At 46.4% G+C, this 23780-nt stretch overlaps 1 protein-coding gene across 4 annotated transcripts in view; it reads left to right on the top strand.

Moving 5' to 3' along the window:
- The first annotated feature begins 1230 nt into the window (after positions 1-1230).
- Positions 1231-23780, top strand: part of plxna4 (plexin A4) — a 641164-nt gene continuing 618614 nt past the window's right edge. The window contains exons 1-2 of one of the 4 annotated variants that reach the window (XM_080207652.1): positions 1231-1321; positions 14280-15575. In XM_080207652.1, coding sequence (XP_080063778.1) covers positions 14403-15575 — 1173 coding nt within the window. In that variant the 5' untranslated portion in view covers positions 1231-1321; positions 14280-14402. Of the gene's footprint in view, positions 1322-1656; positions 1726-3303; positions 3471-5312; positions 5474-14279; positions 15576-23780 lie in introns of those variants that run through there. The other 3 variants (XM_080207655.1, XM_080207653.1, XM_080207654.1) reach the window with 3 other exon arrangements.

A 23780-nucleotide genomic window follows, 5' to 3' on the forward strand; every position in this document is an offset into this window, starting at 1 on the left:
CATTTCGTTCTCTCCCACCCTCCCAGGCACTGAGTTCCAGACTCCCACCACCTTCTGGGTGAATAAAAGTTTATCCTCAAATTCCCCCCTAAACCTCCAGTCCTTGACCTTAAATCCAAGTCCTCTGTATTAACCTTTGCTTTTATTAACATCCCAGAGAAGTTGATTTTAGACTTGGGAAATCTCATTACTGACTCCTTAAACCAACAGTGAAAATAAAACCCACTCAAGAACAGCTTCTTCCCTGCTGCCAACAGACTTTTGAATGAACCTACCTCGCATTAAGTTGATCTTTCTCCACACCCTAGCTATGACTGTAACACTACATTCTGCACTCTCTCCTTCTCTATGAACGGTACACTTTGTTTAGCGCGCAAGAAACAATACTTTTCACTGTACACTAACACATGTGGCAACAACAAACCAAACCAAATCACATCAAAAAGTGATGAACAGGGATGGTGGGGTTGGGGAAAGTTTATTTTTCAAACCGGATCTTGGAACTGGGCGATTTGAGTCTTACTCTCAAGGTCTTCCTCGCGTCCATTCACAGATCAGCGACAGCAAAGCGGTGCAAAGGGATTTGCTTTGGCAAATGCCGGCCACGGCTTAATTAATAACTGCGGATAATGTTCCCGATAATCACTGTTGTATTTTTTCCCCTCTCTGCTGAGGAAGTGGGCTGGAAATAGCACAATTTGCAGGATAATTGGTGGTAACTGTACGTCACTGTGGTGTAACAGAAGCATAGACAGTGTCAAAGTCGACTCTCGCTTCCTTGGTACGCACTGGCGATGCTTAAGATGTGAATAGGTTCCATCCACACTCGCCTTCACATATTCGAGCCTAACTTGGGGGTGTTCTGCATTTCTACCCCCCCCCCTCCTCCCACCACCCTCGGTGCACGGGTGTGATCCTGCGACAGCAGCCCAGAGGAAGACTGTGTCTCTGTCTGTGTGAATGTTAAGCGGCCGCCGCTGATGTTTAAAAGCTGGTTACCAGAGAGAGGAGAATTCGAGAGTGTGTCAAAAAAGGAGAGGGAAACGGGACTGGAAGGAGGAGAAGGAGGGGAGGGAGAAAGAGAGAGAGAAAAAAAACCCTCTACCTGGCAAAGAGACGCTCGGGAAGCCTTGACTACACTTACCCAGCCCTCCCCTCCCGCCCCCTCCCCTCAAAAATGCACTGAATTGTACAAGTGTTTTAATGGCATTGCCGAGGGAAGCACCGACTGATAGCGGGAGCAGTGAGCAGCTGATGATATTCTATCTTCCCTACTTGTCCTCACCTGGGTCTGCTCTAAGTAGATGAAGATCAGAAAAAGGTTTCTCTATCTGATTTCTCTTTTTGTGTGTGTGGGGGGGCGATATATATTTCTGAAGTGTTGTCCGTGCAGGATTCAGTTGCGATATCTCTCTGTCTTTGCAGTGTGAGTGTGTGTGTTGAGTGTGTGTCAATGCGGCGATAGCACGGAAACAGACCAGGCGGTAGCCGAGGTGAGTGAACCGTTGCAGCCCAGCATTGCTAAGTCTGGCTGCACCAATAGCGTCACTCTGAAACGCATTTGTAACTAATGAAATTCTAATATTACCACCCCCCCCCCCCCCCCCCCGCCCTCTGCCCCCTCCCCTCCTTTTAGAATAGAGCCTGGAAATGTAACGCTGTCGGATTCACCCAGAGCCTAACAGTCCTGGCGCCTGCACTTGTTTTAAGGATTCCCGATGACTGGTAAGGTGTATTTCACAACCCCCCCCCCCCCCCCCACACCCCAACCTTGCTGTGGCAGAGAGAGTCGCTCTGAGGACAGGCTTTCCGTGGTGTCAGGCGTTTGTTGCGATTACCTTGCTGCAGGTGGCAATGTGGACTCGGTGTGTTTGATATCCCGCTCTCTCTCTCCCCAAACCCCACTCTCAGCTTCCCACTCCCGGAGACTGCTTTCTGTCTCTTAACAGACAGGACTTCCCGAAATATTCTGTCCCGCAGGGGATTTTTTAAAGGAAAAAATCCGAAAAGAGCCATGAGGAGATGTGTCAGTGTGATATGTGTCTTTCAGCGTCTGTGGTGTTTATATAAATGTGTGTCAGTCTGTGTGTATGCGTGTATGTCGGCGTGTGTATGTGTCAGTGTATATATCTCAGTGTGGGTATGCCAGTGTATATCAGTCTGTGTGTGTAAGTGTGTGTATGTCAGTGTGTCTGTCAATGTCTTAATGTGTCTGTCAATGTGTGTGTCTATGAATTTGTGTGTGTGTCAGTATGTGTGTCAATGTGTGCATACCAATGTGTGTGTATGTCTGTGTATCTCTGTGTGTGTACGTGTCAATGTATCTGTGTATGTATGTGTGTATCTGTGTGTATCTGTATGTGTGTATCAGTGTGCGTATGTCTGTGTGTGTCAATGTGGCTGTGTATGTATGTCTGTATCAGTGTGTGTCTGTGTGTATCTGTGTGTGTATCAGTGTGCGTGTGTTTATGTGTGTGTATGTATGTGCATCAGTGTGCGTGTGTCTGTATATATGTGTCAGTGTATCTGTGTGTATGTATGTGTGTGTATTAGTGTGTGTATCAGTCTGTATCAGTGTGTGTGTACCTGTGTATCAGTGTGTGTGTCAGTGTGTTTATATATGTGTGTATATTGTGTGTACGGCTGTGCACGACAACACTAGTATTCCAGGGTGCACAGTATGCGAGCGTTGTCACTGTGTGGACATGAATACAGTAGATGTATCTGCATATCTCCGTGTACCTGTGTTATCTCTCTGTATTCCTCGTTATTTGCTCGATGTGGGAATTGTGTTTTGGTTACAGGTACGCCCAGTCCCTCCTACCAAATAGAGGGGGAGAGAGGCTTCCGCAGCGTCCTAAAGCCCGTCTAATTAATTCGTAGGGTGGCACAATTTAAGGGATAAAATGAGGGAACTAAAGCCACCTTTCCCCCGTAAACCAAAATGCGGTGAGCAAGTCTGGAGAGTGGTGACTGATAGAGGCAGGCATCTTCATGCGAACAGGAGGGGACGTTCACGGTGCCTTCCTCATTGCTTATCTGATTGATTGAATCGGTTTACAGTGTGAATTGACTAACCCAGGTGGAAAGGGGGGAGTTGTCCTTTCTCACTCTCTCTCATCCGACCTGTACATTCAGCTGGCGGGGCACGCTGCCCGCAGGTAGCCACACTCCTGTCGGCTGGCTACCGCTGCCCCTCTCCAGTTAGTGACTGATCGGACTTAATGGTACAGCCCAGGCAGCGAGTGACTTTCTAGCACAGCCAGGATTCCCATTCGGACGGGCGCTCCTCTGTCCAGCACTCTGACTGCGGTGCGCGTTAGGCAGCACCCCCCTCCCCCGCCCCCGGCCACTCTCTCCACACTGATATTTATCAGGGTCGGGACATGCTGGCTGTAAACAAGATGCAGAGTGGGTGAAACGGTGCGAAAAGAGAAGCTGCACTAAATTCCACCTCCCCAGCAAGGCAGGTAGGTGGATCGTGTTGTTAAAGGGGGGAAAGGAGAGTGAGGAAGAGCTTGTGAAAGTCTTAATCATTACAGAAGGAGCCGTCGCTATCAATAACGTGAAAAATAGTGGATTCATTGAAGGGTGAAGGGAAGAGGAGCGTTGCCCTGCCATTCATTTGCGCAATATATCCATGGGTATATTTAATTTAATGATGGCCATTGATATCTATGTCTGTGTCTCTGTGTGTGTATACGTGTCTGTCTGTGTGTGTGTCTGCGTGCCCATGTGTAAATGTGTCTGTGTGTCTATGTGTATGCGTCTGTATATGTGTCTATACATGTGTCTGTCTGTGTGTCTGAGTGTATATGTGTCAGTCTGTGTGTGCCTGTGTGCGTCTGTGTCTATATATATGTGTGTGTGTGTGCCTGTGTGTGGATGTGTACCTGTGTGGGAGTCTGTGTATATGTATATATGTCAGAGTATACGTACGTGTGTGTCTGTATGCGTGTGTGTATGTGTGTGTGTTTGCATGCGTGTGGTTTGTCTGTGTGTTTGTGTGTCTGTGTGAGAGCTGATCAGGCCGCTCTGTGATTTTCCCAGTCACGCCACTATCTGAAGTCATTGAGAAGGAGTGAGCATTAACAGACCTTCTCCACTCCTCACTGAAGCATGTCCACATGTAGTAATTTTACCCTCTTCAATCTCCTGGCGATAAAGGTTAATGTTTCATCGCGTCTCCAGGAAACCTGTACCAGTTTTACATTCAGTGGATTACTTTGGAATTGCAGTAGTTGTTACAGAAGTAACAGAAACTCTGGCTGCTTTCTGGGAGAAGACATTCCGGACAGCACTCTCTCTGTTCATGCAGTCTCTGAAAAGAAACCCATTTCTGTATTTGGCCACACGCGGCGGAGCGAGACGAAAATGTGCCGATAAACGAGTCCTAGCCGTGAAATTAAAGAACAATTTTCCATATTAACGTAATTAAGTCGATTAATGATAATGAGGGGAATATATACTCCAGTCCTGTCTTAGTTTAACAGACCATTAACTTTGTGACTTTAACTGCCTTTTAATAAACTTTTTGGATCGGGGGGCGGATTTCAGTTTAAGGACCTTGGTAAGCGCTCAGGTTGCCTGAGCCAGTTCTGTGATACTAGAAATGTGGACTAGTTCCATACTCGGGTTGAATTTGCTACTTCGCTGCTGGCTACATCAGGGCTGGATGGCAACTTTACCCACTTAATTTATTTTGTGTTTTATTATGATCGAGAAAGGAAGTACTTTTTGATAAAGTGTTTCCACTGTTGACAGTCGGGCAAACCCAGTGTCTCCTTAAGAGTTGATTGAGGGAAACAGCAGCCAGTTCCCAGGGGGACTGCTAATGGGTGCAATCAGGCTTGGGCTGGGCTGTGTGTGTGAGAGAGAAAGAGTGGGAGGGAGGGTTATGGCATCTGTGACAAGGGATCCCCTACACACTTGCAGCCTAGCTGGAGATCTGGGTGACTACATACAGTGCGAGGAAGCGGAGTTAACCCTTTAGTGTTGACCGAAACGACATCTGTCTGTATGGAACTGAGACATGGATAGATCCCCTCAGTGTCTTAACCTTCTGTGGTTGGGAGGTTTACAGTGACGGGTCGTGAAGGACATGGTTAGTTTTATAATTACACCGAATCACAACAATCGTACGATTACGCCTTTTAAGATTTGGATATTGAAGGAATGAGTGTTATCTCATTACGTTGTACGTGTCGCCAGTTCAAAAAGAATCATTCCGTAATTGGAAGGATTCCTGTGTTTACTGGGCGTTAGGACCCAGTAGTGTTCTCTGCTCAGAGCTGCTGCAGCACCCAGTACTCTGCCAGAGTCTCTCTGTCTCTCTCCGTGAAAACTCAACCTGTTACACTGGACGTGGCCGCAGGAAGATGCCAGGGGAGCAGTGAGTGGCGGGGCTGAGTGAGCCTGGGATTGCCTGGGTGTGAGTACAGTAAGGCGGATCACTTAGCTCTGATCAGATTTGGTGAGTCCTAATTCTCCTTGATCTTTCCCGTACGCCCGAGCGTTGCCTTCTGCTGGGTCTTAGTGTCCCGACACCAGCATGTAGAGATGCCGGCGTTGGACTGGGATAAGCACAGTAAGAAGTCTCACACAACCTGTTGGACTGTTAACCTGGTATTGTGAGACTTCTTACCGACACCAGCGCACAGGGATGGATGTTGATTTCTTTTCTTGGCAATTCAACGACAGGTGACGAAATTTAAAACTTAAGGTTTTTTTAAGTCAAAGTTTGAGCATTTTCATTGAAATTGCTACGGTCCAATTGTGTAACAGTTTGCAATCCTTCGCCAGTTGTTGGTGGGATTTGATTGAAAGTTTTACTGGTTGGGAACAGTTATTATAACTAATTGTTCTGACTGGCAGTTGCCTAAAGATGGACAAGTTGCTGACAGCCGGGGGTGGGTTCAGGACTCGAACTTGTCCAAGGACGTTAGTCGCGGCCTGTCATTGTGTAGGAAATGTCCTGACACCTGGAATTCTCCCCCTGCACCAGTCCAAAGATGTGCGGGTTAGGTGGATTGGCCGTGCTAAATTGCCCCTTAATGTCAGGAGGATTAGCAGGATTGGATTACGGGGATAGGGCCAGGATGGGATTGTTGTCAGCGCAGGCTCTATGGGCCGAATGGCCTCCTCCTGTACTGTAGGGATTCTACAATTCTACACCTTTTCCACCTGTCTCTTTGAGCAAGCCATTGAACAAAAACTGTAGAGGAACAGGCCCTTCGGCCCACCAAGTATGTGCCAAGACCGATGGCCCTCTAATCTAATATTTTCTTGCTTGTGCGCAGTCCATATCCCTCTATTCCCTGCCTATTTATGTATCTATCCAGATGCCTCTTGAACGTTGTTCTAGAATCTACTTCCACCACCTCCTCTGGCAGCACGTTCCAGGCATTCACCACCCTCTGTGTGAAAACTTGCCTCTCACATCTCTTTTAAACTTTCCCCCCCTCACTTTCAACCTGTGCCCCCGAGTAATTGACCCTTTGACCCCGGGAAAAAGATTCTGACCATCCATTCTATCCAAGCCTATCATAATCTTGTAAACTTCTATCAGGTCCCCCTTCATCCTCGGAGGCTCCAATGAAAACAACCAAAGTTTGTTCAACCTTTCTTCATAGTTCATATCCTCCAAACCAGGCAACATCCTAATAAATCTCTTCTGCACCCTTTCCAATGCGTCTGATAGTGTGGCGACCATCTGAAATAATATATTCCATGTCTCATTGTCATATTTGATCAGGGTAAAGTGCCTCGCCCCCTGAAAGGCACTGTATAAATTGACATTTGAAATGCGTTTTTGAATACAAACTCAAGGAGACATTCTGTTGCACAGAATCTTAATTGTACTGTGCAAGTTATAATTTTTAATATCACAATTTCAGTCTAAGCAGTATGCTGTTGATATAGATTTAATCTCTGCTGGACAGTGGGAGACAAGGAAAGAAATTAGCCAGTTTCCAGCCTCTCCTCCTCCATTCAAATGCTCTTGGTGTTCACGGCTGACAAAAAGAACAAAAAAGGCATGTCCTATCATCCCCTTAGTGCATAGATCAAATTGTTTTGTTTTCATTTATTTGTGTTGACTTATGAACAGAGTGAAGAATCTTACAGGAAGGCAATGGTCTAGTGGCACTATCACTAGACTATTAATCCAGAAACTCAGCTAATGTTCTGGGGACCTGGGTTTGAATCCTGCCATGGCAGATGGTGAAATTTTGATTGGATGCGTTACTGTCACACGTATTAGTAACGATGTGGAGATGCTGGCGTTGGACTGGGGTAAACACAGTAAGAAGTCAGTAAGAAGCCTGGTGTTGTCAGACTTCTTACACGTTAGCAGTGAAAAGTATTGTGTCTTGTGTGTTATCCAGACAACGCATACCATTCATAGAAAGTAGAATGTATTGTTACAGTCATAACTAGGGTGTAGAGAAAGATCTTGGAGAAATTTGAATTCAGCAAAAAAATACCTTGACATACTGATGACCACGAAACCATTGTTGATTGTTGGAAAAACCCATCTGGTTCACTGATGTCCTTACTTGGCCTGGCCTATATGTGACTCCAGATCCACAGCAATGTGGTTGACTCTCAACTGTCCTCCGAATAAGGGCAACTGGGGATGGGCAATAAATGCTGGCCAGCTAGCGACCTTGATGCTCCACAAATGAATTAAAAAAAACAAGACGGAGATAAATGTATGATATAGATGATGGTTGGCGTGGCTTTTTGAAAGTACTCCTTCGAAATGTGTGATGTCTAAATCCTGCGTTCTTAAAAGCTCCTGAATTTCCATCTGGACACTGGCCTCAGATTGAGAAATAAACGCTGTTGGCGGATCCCCCCTCTCCTGGAGATTTGAATTGATTCCACTCGCCTGGAAAGCGGGAGAAACTATTTGGATTGATTTAGAATGGGAGGATGGATAGCTAACACCCAATTTGTTTAATTACCTAATCGGCAATTGAAGTACCTCCAACTCAATTAGTTGAAATTCCCAATCTAAGCAACTGTTTCCTCGTGAGATCTATAGAACAGCCGACAGCACCGATAAAATAGACACAGTCAGTCAGTGCTGCCCAATCTGGGGCGACTTGGGGAGTTCATTATTACTGCTTTTATAAAACTGATGTGTCTGCTTAGTGTGGTTTGATCGAAGGTACATGGTAATATTTACAGAGTAAGTAATTAGCCACAATCCCTGTCCATTAGACATAATTGGTTATCTCTCTATGTCTCTCATATAAGCCCATTAGACCATAAGATATAGAAGCAGAATTAGGCCATTCAGCCCAACGAGTCTCTGCCACTCAATCATGGCTGATAAGTTTCTCAAACCCATTCGCCCATCGTTTCCCCCTCACCGTTGATCCCTTCACCAATCAAAAACCTATCTTTCTCTGTCTTAAGTACACTCAATCATTTGGCATCTACAGCCTTCTGTGGCAATGAATTCCACAGATTCAGCACCCTGTCACAGAGACACAGTGGTTAGCACTGCTGCCTCTCAGTGCCAGGGAACTGGGTTCAATTCCCAGCTTGGGTCACTGTCTTGTGGAGTCTGCACATTTTCCCTGTGTCTGAGTGGGTCTCCTTGCCCGGTCTGAAAGGCACACTGGTTAGGTGGATTGGCCATGCCAAATTTCTCCTCAGTGTACCAGCACATAGGATCATAGAATCCCTACAGTGCAGAAGGAGACCATTCAGCCCATCAAGTATGCACTGACCACAATCCCACCCAGGCCCTATTCCAGTAACCCCACATATCTACCCTGCTAATCCCCTGACACGAAGGGGCAATTTAGCATGGTCAATCAACATAACCCGCACATCTTTGGACTGTGGGAGGAAACCAGAGTGCCCAGAGGAAACCCATGCAGACACGGGGAGAACATGCAAACTCCACACAAACAGTGATCCAAGATTAGAATCAAACCTGGGATCCTGGCGCTGTGAGGCAATCCACCTAACCAATGTGCCACCCTGCTGCCCACGCCAGCTGCCGGAGTATGGTGACTAGGGGATTTTCACAGTAACTTCATTGTCGTGTTAATGTAAGCCTACTTGTGACAGTAATAAATACATTTTAAATCCTGTGGCTGAAGAAATTCCTCCTCAACAAAGGGACATCAGTCTCTTTGTCCGTCCATTCACAGCCCTACGCATTCTGGATTATATTGGGCAGTGGAGATGTCAGCAATTGACTTGGTTGAAGCAGGGTGGGGTGTTTGGGACAGATTAGACACTGGGTTTTGTGTGGGAGGGGGACATTGAGGGAGAGATTATACCGATGGTGCGATCTCTTTTTTCTCTCTAGTTTTTCATTACCACAACATATTGGTTTGTCGCTGGGCTGGTCGTGGGGACAGTTGGTGGGGAAATAAATCAAATGGGCTTCCTCATCCTTTGTCTATCCAGATTTAAAGTCTGGATCTCCGCTAGACCCCGGGTGCAACAGGGAGCCGAGCAAGAAACCTCTGAAGAAAGTTACCTGAATCTCCGGTGACTGTGGAGGGATTGAGAGTCGATGTCAATGTTCGCCCAGTCAAGACGTCGATTTTTAAAACTTTAATGGGAGTCTCCCATCGGAAATCTCCGCAATTCTGGGAGTTTCTGAAATGCCTTACTCCCGGCTTGTTTTCACTATCACTAATCACCACCCCGGTTTAAAGGAAGCGCTGATTCCCCCAACCCCGCATTCGGAGCAGTTTGCCGGGCGGTTTAGTGACAGTTCTTCCTGAAGACAGATATTTCTTGTGTTGGTTAACATTGAGAATCAGCGAGTTCAAAACTGTGTAAAATATCCAAACCCGTTCAGTTAAGAGACAAGTCCTAACTGAGCAACACAATGTAGGCCAACATCCCAACACCTTTATAATTTATTCCTGATCTGCTCAGGTACTGGGCTGAGAGAGAGAGAGAGATTTTTGATATATATCTCAGCATTGTTACGGCAGAGAAGGAGGCCATTCGGCCCATAGAGTCTGCACTGTCTCTTCAAAGCAGCATCATGACTTAGTGCCATTCCTCTGCCTTTTGCCGGTACCCTCTGCACATTGTTTCTGTTTAAATAATCATCTAATGCCCTCTTCAATACTTGGATTGAACCCGCCTCCACTACAAATGGTGCATTCCAGACCCCAACACTGAAAATGTTTTTTTTCTTATATTACATTTGCCCTTTTAGCAAATCACGTTAAATCTGTGTCCTCTTATGAGCGGGAGCCGTTTCTCCCTCTCTGCTCTGTCCAGCCCCCTCAAGATTTTGAACATCTCTATCAAACATTCTCTTAGCTGGCTTCTCTCCAAGGAAAATAGCCCCAACCTCTCCAATCTCTCCTGATAACTGAAGTTTCTCATCCCTGGAACCATTCTTGTAAACCTCTTCTGCACTCTCTGCAGTATGTTCACATCCTTCCAACAGCCTGGCACAAGTTCAGCAAATTTTCCTTGCACTTGTAGTCTACACCTCTATTAGTAAAACACCAAATTCTATAAGCTTTATTAACTGCTCTCTCCATATGTCCTGCTACCTTTAATGACTTATTTACATATACACCCATGTCCCCCTGCTCCTGAACCCCCCCCCTTAGAATTTTAACCTTATTTTATAGTGTTGTTCCTACCAAAATGCATCACCTCTCAGTTCATAGAATCATAGAATCCCTACAGTATAGAAGGAGGCCATTTGGCCCATTGAGTCTGTGCCAATCACAATGCCATCCAGGTCCTATTCCCATAAACCCCACACATTTACCCCGCTAATCCCGCTAACACTATGGTCAATTTAGCATGGTCAATCAACCTGACCTGCACATCTATGGGGTGTGGGAGGAAACTGGAGCACCTGGAGGGAACCCGCACAGACATGGGGAGAATGTGCAAACTCCACACAGTGTATTCTCCGCATTGAACTTCATCCACCACCTAACTGCCCACTCCACCAACTTGTCTATGGAATTGAACCATAGAATCCCTACAGTGCAGAAGAAAGCCATTCAGCCCATCCAGTCTGCACCAACTGTCCGAAAGAGCATCTTACCCAGGTCCACCCACTCAGACAGTCACCCAAGGCTAGAATCAAAGCAGGGTTCCTGGCGCGGTGAGGCAGCAGTGCCAACCACTGTGCCACCATACCACCCTGCCAGCGTGTGAAAAGGGAAGGGGGAAGCTGGCAATATTCAGCAGTAAGAAGTCTCACAATGCCAGGTTAAAGTCCAACAGGTTTATTTGGTAGCAAATGCAGTGGCTTTTGCTACCAAATAAACCTGTTGGACTTTAACCTGGTGTTTGAGACATCTTATTGTGTTTACCTCAGTCCAACGCCACATCAATATTCAGCAGGTAAGGTAGCAGCAGCCTGGTGAAGGTGAATGAAATGGTGAAGAGATGCTGTCTGACCTGCTGTGTGTTTCTAGTGTCTGCTATTGCTTGGGCAATATCTTCCCTACTGCAAGCGGGGTGTGGAAAGGGTCAAAAGTGCCTCGAAGCCCGTGTGTTCCTTTCCAGTGAGAAAGAGCCACAAATGTCTTCGATGTCCTTGTAGTGGCGCTTGTATCAACGAAACAGCCACTGAAAGATTTCCCGAGCACACGGGAGGGCGGTGGGAGTGGGTATAATGTGTGCTCTCAGAGGGAGGGAGGGGGCAGTGCACATTATGGGCAAGATATTTCTGCTGTGTTTTTGGAGACGGGGGTTCCTCTCTGACTGGCTGGTCTCCCTGGGCGGCAGGCGGATTTGGCCAGACCTCGTTCGAATCTCAAATGCGGCGCTAAAAATACCGGGTCCAACTTCATTCTTCCAGCCAAAAGAATCAGAGTGGCTCCCAACAATCTGTCAGAGCAGCCCAGACAGTCAGAGAAGGTCAAGCGACCTTTAGATACCCCCACTTGATTCTTTTTTTTAAAGAAACAGATTGAAAAATCGAGTGATCTTCCAATTTGAATTTAGTTTTTTTTAACAGTTTTCCAACTAAGTAAAATGTCAGTTACTCTGCGACTCGAATGAAATCACTCTACAGTAAACATCATGAATAGGGGATTAATGCCAGTTTAAATCTCCAACGGGATGCCAAGGTTCCTCTGTGAATTAATGGGTTCGATTCATTCACAAAAATGGGATTGTGTGATGGTTGTGCCGTGCGCTTTCTCCTCCCTTTCAGGAGAGTGCTTGGCTTATCAGGACTACTGTGCAGGAAGGGGGTGGGGGCGAGAGACCCTGACTTTGGGCCAGGGTAAAGCCGAGCCACTTGTTTATCCGCCTGCTTCCAGTCGGTGTGGCTTCACAGCAGTGTTTTGTCCCCACTGCCCCGTGAATAGGTCTTTCCCAATTTTGGAATGGGATTAGAAAGGAGGGGGTGGGGGGTGCTTCCCAGGGTTTGTGCGAGTAAAATTGGGAATACTTTCCTGAGAACAAATAAACTTAAAGATTTCATAATGATGAGACAATTCTGATTCACAGCAGCAGGAGTTTACTGCCGTGAGATTATAGCCTTAGCATCCTTTCAGTGTATTAGAAATTGATGTGTTTTCAGATCACAATTTGCTAATGAGAAGTTTCCTGTTTTTATATAAAGACGCAAATTATTCACTCTTGTAAATTGAACATGTCACTTTGGGGTTATTTAAGTTGTGATTGCTGCAAAATATTTACACATTGCTGTGTCAGTTGGATTTTGGTGAAATAGCAATCCTCCTCCTTACCCACTTCGTCTCAATTGGGGAGGGGCCGATATTCTGATTAGCAAGACCAGTGACCAATGGACGCTGAGAATAGCCCCCCCCCCCAGGAATCAGAATCCCTACAGTGCAGAAGGAGGCCACTCGGCCCATCGAGTCTGCACCGACCACAAGCCCCATCACCATAACGCCATGCATTTTACCCTAGCTAGTCCCCCTGACACTAAGTGGCAAGTTTTTGCATGGCCAATCCACCTAACCCCCACATCTTTGGAGCGATCAGCAAATGACCGAAGTCCCAGTTCTTAGTGCAACACTTCGCCTGGAAGAGTGACGTTGATAACAGGGGTTTGTGGAGCAGGGCGTCTTCTTTAAGTTTAAAGTTTATTTGTTAGTATCATAAGTAAGCTTACATTAACACTGCAATGAAGTTACTGTGAAAATCCCCCAGTCGCCACACTCTGGCGCCAATTCGGGTTACACCAAGGGAGAATTTTGCATGGCTAATGCACCTGACCAGCACGTCTTTTGGACTGTGGGCTGAAACTGGAGTACCCAGAGGAAACCCATGCAGATATGGGGAGAATGTGCAGACTCAGCACAGACAGTGGCCCGAGCCAGGAATTGAACTCGGGTCTCTGGTGCTGTGAGGCAGCAGTGCTAAGCACTGTGCCACCCACCCTGACGGGTTTGGGTCATAGGACACTGGATTCCTCCAGGTTGGCACTAATGCAAGCAGACGGCTCTGCTCATTTCTCCCCCCAAAAAAGATGGGGATTTCAAGCAGAATGGGTTTACATGCAAATAAGCACCTGAGTTTTTAACGCATTGTCCTATCCCTTATGTAGCGTTGTACAATTCACTCAGGCCCGAGTGCAATCAGGCATTGTTTAAAGATAGGTTTGAAAATATGAGAAAGTCCCTAAACAGTATTTTCTATTTCATTCTGTATTAGTGCCATGTCATGAATTGCTGACTTTTCACATTCTTCGCTGGCTGCGGGAGCAGACACAGGGACTTTCTGCTCTTGGATAGCCGCCTGGAGAAGTTAAACTGCCAGCTTCTCACTCTCAACTGCGGAGTGAAAAACGCTGCAAGCAGTTACAAAGCCTGTCAAAACATAGTGTGGTGAAAGGAGTGACCGAGGAATGAATGAGGCAGGGTGGTGAGGGTAAATAGATTGGAAGGAGATTCATACAGTGAGAAAGCGAGAGAGAGAGAGCTGAGACAGAGAGAGAGAGAGAGAGAGCTAGAAAGTGCAGAGAGAGAAAAAGAGAAGAGTAGCGAGTTAGAAAGAGCGAGAGAGATTTTGAGTCTGGGTCTTGAGTTTGAGTTTGAGTCTGATTTTTGAGTCTTGCTCTGTGAGGATTCTGAAGATCAACAAAAACAGAAAATGTTGGAAAATCTCCAACATTTTGATCCTTTGAAAATGTTGGCTCTATTCTCTCCCCACAGATGCTGTCAGACCTGCTGAGATTTCCCAGCATTTTCTGTTTTTGTTTCAGATTTCAGCATCTGTAGTAATTTGCTTTTGTCTGAATACAAGTTGGGTCTTACCCATTTCTTTCACTCTTTCTTTCTTTGCAGGTTGGCGATGCTGAGGCTGGGACGTGTGGACATGGGAATATTTTAACCGCATTCATTTGGGATTTAAATTAAGAAAAAAAACCCCCCTCCGAGCAGAGCAGCCAACCCTCAACAGGCCAAACAATGGCAGCAGTGAGATGGAAGCGGAGTTGCTTGATCTTCCACTTGCTCCTCATTTCCATTTTCCCCTGCTTCGGGAGAGTGGCTGTGAGCCAGGAGTATAACACCTTCAAAAGTGACCACCCGGACTGGGTCTTTAACCACTTGGCGGTGGACCAGAGGACGGGCAGTGTGTACCTAGGGGCGGTGAACAGGATCTACAAGCTGTCCAGTGAGCTGCAGCCGCTGGTCACCCACCAGACGGGGCCGGACGAGGACAACCCGGACTGCTACCCCCCCCGCATGGTGCAGCCGTGCAACGAGCCCCTGCGGCTGACCGACAACGTCAACAAGCTGCTGCTGATCGACCAGGGGGAGCGGCGCCTGATCGCCTGCGGCAGCCTGTACCAGGGCATCTGCAAGCTGCTGCGGCTGGACGACCTCTTCAAGCTGGGCGAACCCTTCCACAAGAAGGAGCACTACCTGTCCCGGGTCAACGACAGCGGCTCCGTCTTTGGGGTGATCGTGTCCGGCCAGGGCGCGGACGCCAAGCTCTTTGTGGCCACGGCGGTGGACGGCAAACCCGAGTACTTCCCCACCATCTCCAGCCGCCTGCTGGCCAGCAACCCCGAGGCCGACGAGATGTTCTCCTTCGTCTTCCAGGACGAGTTCCTGGCCTCCCTCATCAAGATCCCCTCGGATACCTTCACGGTCATCCCGGATTTTGACATCTACTACATCTATGGTTTCAGCAGCTCGGCCTTTGTCTACTTCCTCACCCTGCAGCCCGAGCTCCTGAACCCGGGACCCGGCTCCAGCCGCCAGCAGGTCTACACCTCCAAGCTGGTCCGCCTGTGCCAGGCTGACACCACCTTCAACTCCTACGTGGAGATGCCCATCGGCTGCGTCAAGGACGGGGTGGAGTACCGCCTGCTGCAGGCGGCTCACCTGGCCAAAGCCGGCCCAGTGCTGGCCAGCTCCCTGGGCATCCACCCCCAGCGGGACGACGTGCTCTTCGCCCTCTTCTCCAAGGGGCAGAAGCGGCGCAGCCAAGCCCCCGACGAGTCGGTCCTCTGTATGTTTGTGCTCAGCTCCATCAACGAGCGCATCAAGGACAGGCTGCAGTCCTGCTACCGGGGCGAGGGCTTCCTGGACCTGGCCTGGCTCAAAGTGAAGGACATCCCCTGTGTGCCTGCGGTAAGCTCCCTGTGCCAGAGAGAGGAGAGCAACAAAATACCTCCAGCTCCATACATGTCAGGTGGCATGGTGACACAATGGTTCGCACTGCTGCCTCGCAGCGCCAGGGACCCAGGTTCAATTCCGGCCTTGGGTCACTGTCTGTCTGGAGTCTGCACATTCTCCCTGTGTCTGCATGGGTTCCTCCAGTTTCCTCCCACAGTCCCAAAGATGTGCTAGTTAGGTGCGTTGTCCATGCTAAATTCTCCCTCAGTGTACCCAAACAGGTGCTGGAGCGTGGCAACTAGAGGATTTTCACAGTAACTTCATTGCAGTGTTAATGTAAGCTGACTTGTGACACAAATAAGAAGTTAAAAACTTAACTTAAGAATTGGACATTTTTCCCCTCAAACACACTTAAACGCCTGCTCCCCTCTGAACATTCAGATTCAATGCAGCCCACAATATAGCATCTGGAGCCCAAACCTGCTTCCCATCACAGCTCAGTCAGAATTCCTGCTGCAATTACCCTGGATTTTTATTTTAAAAAGTAATGCTTGAAGGACAGGTACAGGAAGAACTCCCCTGGTCTTCTCCAGCATAGTGCCATGGCACCATTCCCCAAACAGGTGCCAGAGTGTGGTGACTGGCAGATTTTCACAGTAACTTCGTTGCAGTGTTAATGTAAGCCTACTTATGACTAATAAATAAACTTTAAAACATGATCTATTCCAGGCAGGGAAATGTCACTGTATCCATATACAACGCGTTAGACATGCATAGATATTCAGTATGGGGCTGTATGTACAGATGTGGATATTCAGTATGGGGATGTGTGCAGATGTGGATAATCAGTATGGGTGCGTGTGTGTACAGATATGGATATTCAGTAGGGTGTGTGTGTGTGTACAAATGTGGATATTCATATGGGGATGTGTGTACAGATGTGGATATTCAGTATGGGGGTGTGTGTGTACAGACGTGGATATTCATATGGGGGTGTGTGTGTACAGATGTGGATATTCATATGGGGATGTGTGTACAGATGTGGATATTCAGTATGGGGGTGTGTGCACAAATGTGGATATTCAGAATGGCGGGTGTGTGTACAAATGTGGATATTCAGTATGAGACTGTGTATACAGATGTGGATATTCATAAGGGGATGTGTGTACAAATGTGGAAGTGTGCTGTCACTATGTGCAAGTGCTGAAATCATTAAAGTCCAAAGGTGCTGTGGGATGAGAGTGAAATATAAAGTCTAACTGTTCATCTTTCAGTCTCACTCCTGTCTATCTCGTTCCACAACCAGGCACCTCAGGGTGAAGCGAGGGGATTAAGGGTTATGGGGAGAGGGCGGGAATGTGGAACTGAGCCATGACAGATCAGCCATGATCTTATTGAATGGCGGGGCAGGCTCGAAGGGCTAGATGGCCTACTCCTGCTCCTATTTCTTATGTTCTTATGTAGTCTGGCACTCAGTATTGGGGCTGAGTTGGCCCCTTCCTTGTCTGAGGTCTGGCTATTTGAATATTTCCTGCTAGACTTCCCTCTTCTGTATTGAAAATCTTGATGAGACTGAGGACAGAGTCAGCTGATTACAGAATATGCCAACATTGGCTTTCTGGGAATGTGATTGAAGGACAGTCACTTGGATACGGCATTGGATCATTAGAACCCCCACCTTCAAACCTTGGAGAGAAATTGAAGGCTCTTAAAACAAAAATGTGAGTCCTTCCCAAGCAGAATATCCAGCTAATTAGCATCATTACTCAGGACATTCTTGTACAGAGAATTACCTTTGTTGATACTGTCATTGGACTAGTTATCTAGAAACCCAGAGTAATGCTCTGGGGACCTGGGTTCAAATCCCACCACGACAGATGATGAGATCTGAATTCAATAAAAATCTGGAATTAAAAGCCTAGTGATGACCATGAAACCATCGTCGCTTGTTGTAAAAACCCATCTGGTTCATTAATGTCCGTCCTTGACCTGGCCTACATCTGACTCCAGATCCACAACAATGTGGTTGACGGTTAAATGCCTTCCCAGCCAGTGACACCCACATCCCATGAATGAATAAAAAAAAGACTCACTGCTTGTTAGTCCTTTTCGGTTGATAGATGGGGCAATAATTTAACTCTTCATTCAAAGGGTGGGCCCTCCAGTACTTTTGCAAAGAATTACAAATCATTTATGGCAGGGCTTTTGACCCAATTTGGTCTATTCCAATGTTTGTGCTCCATGAGCATCTTACAACTCTATTTCCTTTCACCCTAGCAAATTATCCTTCTATTTTTTTTATCTGCATGTACTTATTGAGTTTCTCCTTGAATATATCTTTGGGGAGCAGTGAATTAGACCTTCACAAATGTGTTTGATTAAAGTTATACTCTCCAGTTGAGGCTTGAACCCACAACCTTCTGATTCTGTAGCCAGCTGACTGTATAGTGAATTCTTCATTTGATGGCCAAGAGCTCATTTGCATTGATATGTGACCTAATTTGTGCAGCGATAGAACAGTACGGCTATCTTTTAATAGCCACTTGGCATTTACTGATTCATTTTTCTCGTTCCAGTCAGGAAATCAGAAACCTTATTAATTTTATCAAATTTGAAACTTGAGTGGGATAAATAGGGAGCTTGCGAATTGAGTATTCTTTTTAAAAAAATCGCTACTTGTGAGGCTGGCGGTGACTCATTTGTAACTTTAGGGTTTTTGAATTACACTCTTGGTGTCAGACATGGGAATTAAAATGGGATGCTGAGTGCCCTGAGAGGGTGGTGGTGGCAAATGAGTCCAGTGGTGTCAAGTAAATTCAATAGCTCAGGAAAAGAACGACTGCAGTTCTCATCTCTTGAGCCAAGTTAACACACCCACCCAGTTTTATTTGATTACTTAAAATCTTATAGTGTAGAAGGAGGCCATTCAGCCCATTGAGTCTGCACCGACCACAATCCCACCTGATCCCCATATGCATTTACCCTAGCTAGTTCCCCTGACACTAAGGGAGAATTTAGCATGGCTAATCCACCTAACCTGCGCAGGTTTGGACTGTGGGTGGAAACTGGAGCAACCAAACAAAACCCACGCAGACACAGGGAGAACGTACAAACTCCACACAGACAGTGACTCAAGCCAGGAATTGAACCTGGGTCCCTGCTGTTGTGAGGCAGCAGTGCTAATCACTGTGCCACCGTGATGCTCTTCTGATTAATTCCATTTCAGTTTGGTTATTTAATGTTATAACTATTGTATTTCATTGTCTTTGCAAAACTGTGTCTTGGTTGGCACAGTGCACCTGTGCTTTTCTTGTTGTCTCAGTCTTGTTTGGCTTACCTGCACCTAGCCCTCCCTCCAACAGTGCCACATCCTTGCTAATATTCCATATTGCGTGGCATTACTCCACTAATTGAGATCTGTCCTGCCATCACCTTTGGTGTTAAACATAAAGACCATCCCCTCCTTTGTGTCACCCTGTCTGCTACCTGTCATGTTCACTGCAGACAATGCTGTTAACTCTGTGTTCCTTTCCTGGCACAAATTCAGCTCACCCAATTTGCCATCTGAACATTTTTCATTCTCTCTGCCTTGTCTTGAATGGTGATTTGAGATATTGCCTCACCAAAGCCATCTTTGTGCTAATCCAGATACCGGACCTTTATGTAATGTGTAGGTGGACTACCACAACCCGGGATCCATCTTGTATTTCTATGGCAACACCTAAGTCAACTGGAGGACAAGGACAGTCACAAACTTTGACATCCTTTCACTCCACATTTTAATTTGTGATATTACATACAAGGGCATTTTATTTTTAAAATCCAGGCTATCCACTTGGAAGCCTCCAATCTCCTTGCGAAGCCTCCTACTTCCACCCTTCACAAACTTTACTAAACTCATGCCTTTGCAGCCTGACTACACTCCATATCTAATATTCCTGACAGTATCCATCACTTCAGTTGATGCCCATGTCCGGATTTTCAAGTCCTGCACTGTCTCGCATAACTCTATATGCGTAATTACTTGTTGTATTTCATAGGGGTATTACTGTCGTAAAGATCTTTCTTTACGCTTTTGCTATCACTTTTCCTGCTTAGCTGCAGACCTATTTCCCCTATGAAGTACTCAGACTTTCTTTTAGGTAGGAATGATCCATAAATTTAAGTTGTTATGGTTGGAGCATTGAATTAGTTCAGTATCTGGGGTAGGTTGACCATGAACTAATACTGCTATGTGTGTCTCTTTGTGTGTGTGTCTTTGTGTGCTTGTGTGTGTGTGTCTTTGTGTGCTTGTGTGTGTGTCTGTGTATGTGTGTGCCTCTGCGTGAGTGCCTTGCATGTGTGCCTGTGTGTATGTGCCTCTATGTGTGTGTGTGCCACTGTGTGTGTGTCTCTGTGTGTGTCTGTCCGTCTGTGTGTTGCGTCTTATGTGTGTGGGTACATGCATGTACGTGTGTCGAATGTTCAATGACACTACAACCTCCGATGAACCTTAGGGACAAAGGGGTAGAAAATTGTTCTGAGCAGAAGTCAAATTACACAGTGCACCAGCAAACCTTGGCTAAAGCTAATAGCATCAGGGTGAAACTTCCTTATTTCAGAAATAGCATTGGTCAGAGATGCAGATTAAGCTTCCACTCTACCAACACCTCAATCCTGTAAGAGAGAGCATACATGTTTCTGGTTCTCACATTGACCATAGAATCATAGAATCTTACAGTTCAAAAGGAGGCCATTTGGCCCATCGAGCCTGTACCAACTACAATCCCACCCAGGCCCTATCCCCATAACCCCATGTATTTACCCTAGCTAGTCCCCCTGACACCAAGGGGCAATTTAGCATGGCCAATCCACCTAACCCACAGATCTTTGGACCGTGTTAGGAAAACGGAGCACCCGGAGGAGACCCACAAAGACTCGGGGAGAACGTGCAAACTCCACACAGGCAGTGACCCGAGGCTGGGAATTGAACCCGGGTCCCTGAGGCAGCAGTGCTAACCACTGCGCCACCGTGGTACCTCAAACTGATAGCCTCAGCTGTCCAATGGGTTTGTGTGCACATGGCAGAGGGTAAGCTTGCCCATGTCAACTTGGACAACATTTCATCCCAGCTGGGTTGAAGCTTTGGTTATCTGAGGTGATGGGCGTGTTAACGTGCTGTGCCAGCCAGTCCTATTGTCAGTGAGATCCATCACTCCTTCTTTCCTCAGTGCGAATCCTGAAAAGCCAAGTTTGTTCTGTTCGCAGTCGTCATTCTGACCTTGAAGGGAGAAGAAAACTTTGGCAACTATCATTTGATTTTCCTTTTTTCTAATCTATTTTGTCTTCTCCCTTTTCGAGGATATTTTGGACATTTTAAGATGTACTGTAAATGCAAGGTTGTTCTGTTTACGCAATGTGTGAGGGAGAACAATAGTTGCTAACCTTGTTGTGCCCTTCACTGGTATTAGCGCCATCGCTGTGTGCATTCATTGCAGTCTAAATGAAGGCAGCACAGACATAAATGGAAGTGAAAAATCAATCACTGTGGGCAGCAGGTGTTGGGCAGTGCCTTTCAATTGGTCAATGAGCAGCACATAGTTCGATTAAGATTTAGAATCATGCTGCGTGCCTCTTAACGCTTTGGGATTGAAATAATTCTTCCCACGCTGTGAGAACAATCCCAGTTTCATTCCTGTGGCATCATGGTGCTCTTCAGTGGAGCTGCTCCACATTTTGTAGCTGCCAAGGGCTGCATCTCGGAAGGGAAACTCGACCATTTCTCACTCAGAGCAGATAACAATGACCATGACAATGGAAAGGCCAAAGACACAGTTTTCTTTCCTTTTCTTTTCATTGAGCTGTCTAGGAGAAGCCAGTAAAAAGTCTGACAACACCAGGTTTTAGTCCAACCGATTTATTTGATAATAGACTCACAAGCTTTTGGGGTTAGCCCCTTCATCAGGTGAATGGAGAGGTCTGGCCTCAGACAGAGCATATAAAGCACAGACAGTTTAGAGATCTAAACTGTCTCTAAACTTCTCTCTAAACTGTCTGTGCTTTATATGCTCTGTCTGAGGCCAGAACTCTCCATTCACCTGACGAAGGGGCTAACCCCGAAAGCTTGTGAATCTATTATCAAATAAATCGGTTGGACTAAAACCTGGTGTTGTCAGACTTTTTACTGTGTTTACGCCAGTCCAACGCCGGCATACCCACATTAGGAGAAGCCAGTCAGTTCAGTGTTGGCCATCATTTTACAAAGGAAAACTTGCATTTTTCGCTGCCAAATAGGAGAGGAGAGGTCACCCTGTTATAGACCTCCTAAAAGTTCTAGAGAGGTTGAGGAAAGGATTGCGGAGACGATCCTGGTTAGGAGTGAAAGTAATAGGGTAATTGTTATGGGGGATTTTAACTTTACTAATATTGATTGGAATTGTTATAGCTCTAGCTCGTTAGAGGGGTCAGTTTTTGTGCAAAGTGTGCAGGAAGGTTTTTTGACTCAGTATGTAGATAGGCCAACTAGAGGTGAGGCTATATTGGATTTGGTGCTGGGAAATGAGCCAGATCAGGTGTTGGATTTGGAAGTTGGTGTGCATTTTGGTGATAGTGACCACAATTCGGTTACGTTCACCTTAGTGATGGAAAGGGATAGGCATGAACCTCGGGCCAGTGGTTTTAGCTGGGGGAAGGGTAATTATGAGGCTATTAGGAGAGAATTAGGAAACATAGGTTGGACTAGGAGATTACAGGGATTGGGAACGTCCGAAATGTGGAGTTTTTTCAAGGAGCAGCTACTGCGAGTCTGTGATAGGTATGTCCCTGTCAGGCAAGGTGGAATTGGTAAGGCTAGGGAACCGTGGTGCACCAAAAAAGTTGATTCGTTGGTTAAAAAGAAAAAGGAGGCTTATGTTCGGATGAGACGTGAGCACTCGGATAGTGCACTAGAGAGCTTTAGATTGGCTAGGAGGGAGTTGAAGAGCGAGCTAAGAAGGGCTAAAAGAGGACATGAGAAGACTTTGGCTGATAGGGTTAAGGAGAATCCTAAGGCATTCTATAGGTATGTCAAGAACAGAAGGTTGGTTAGGGCAAGGTTAGGGCCAGTTATAGACGGCAGAGGGAAGTTATGTGTGGAACCGGAGGAGATTGGTGAAGCATTGAACCAATATTTCTCTTCGGTGTTCACGCAGGGGGACATGGATATAGCTGAGGAGGACATTGGGTTGCAGGGGAGTAGAATTGACAGTGTTACAGTTGATAAGGAGGATGTGCTGGATATTCTGGAGGGTCTGAAAATAGATAAGTCCCCTGGCCCGGATGGGATTTACCCCAGGATTCTCTGGGAGGCAAGAGAAGTGATTGCAGAGCCTCTGGCTCTGATCTTCAGGTCGTCGTTGGCCTCTGGTATAGTACCAGATGATTGGAGGTTAGCGAATGTTGTCCCATTGTTTAAGAAGGGGAACAGAGACTTCCCCGGGAATTATAGACCGGTGAGTCTCACTTCTGTTGTGGGCAAGGTTTTGTAAAAAATTATTAGGGATAGGATTTATAGTTATTTGGAGAGTAATGAGTTGATTGGAGATAGTCAGCATGGTTTTGTGGCGGGTAGGTCGTGCCTTACTAACCTTATTGAGTTTTTTGAGAAAGTGACCAAAGAGGTGGATGGGGGTAAGGCAGTGGACGTGGTGTATATGGATTTTAGTAAGGCGTTTGATAAGGTTCACCATGGTAGGCTTCTGCACAAAATGCAGATGTATGGGATTGGGGGTGATCTAGGGAACTGGATTAGGAATTGGCTAGCGGATAGGAGACAGAGGGTAGTGGTTGACGGTAAATATTCATCATGGAGTTCGGTTACAAGTGGTGTGCCTCAGGGATCTGTGTTGGGGCCACTGCTGTTTGTGATTTTTATTAATGATCTGGATGAGGGTATAGTTGGGTGGATCAGTAAATTTGCTGATGACACCAAAGTCGGAGGTGTGGTAGATAGTGAGGAAGGGTGTCATAGTTTGCAGGAAGACTTAGACAGGCTGCAGAGCTGGGCCGAGAGGTGGCGGATGGAGTTTAATGCAGAGAAATGTGAGGTAATTCACTTTGGTAGGAATAACAGATGTGTTGAGTATAGGGCTAACGGGAAGACTTTGAATAGTGTGGAGGAGCAGAGGGATCTAGGTGTATGTGTACATAGATCCCTGAAAGTTGGGAATCAAGTAGATAAGGTTGTTAAGAAGGCATACAGTG

Source organism: Carcharhinus amblyrhynchos, chromosome 19, assembly GCF_965287045.1.
Source record: "Carcharhinus amblyrhynchos chromosome 19, sCarAmb.v2.hapA, whole genome shotgun sequence".
NCBI classification, from domain to species: Eukaryota; Metazoa; Chordata; class Chondrichthyes; order Carcharhiniformes; family Carcharhinidae; genus Carcharhinus; species Carcharhinus amblyrhynchos.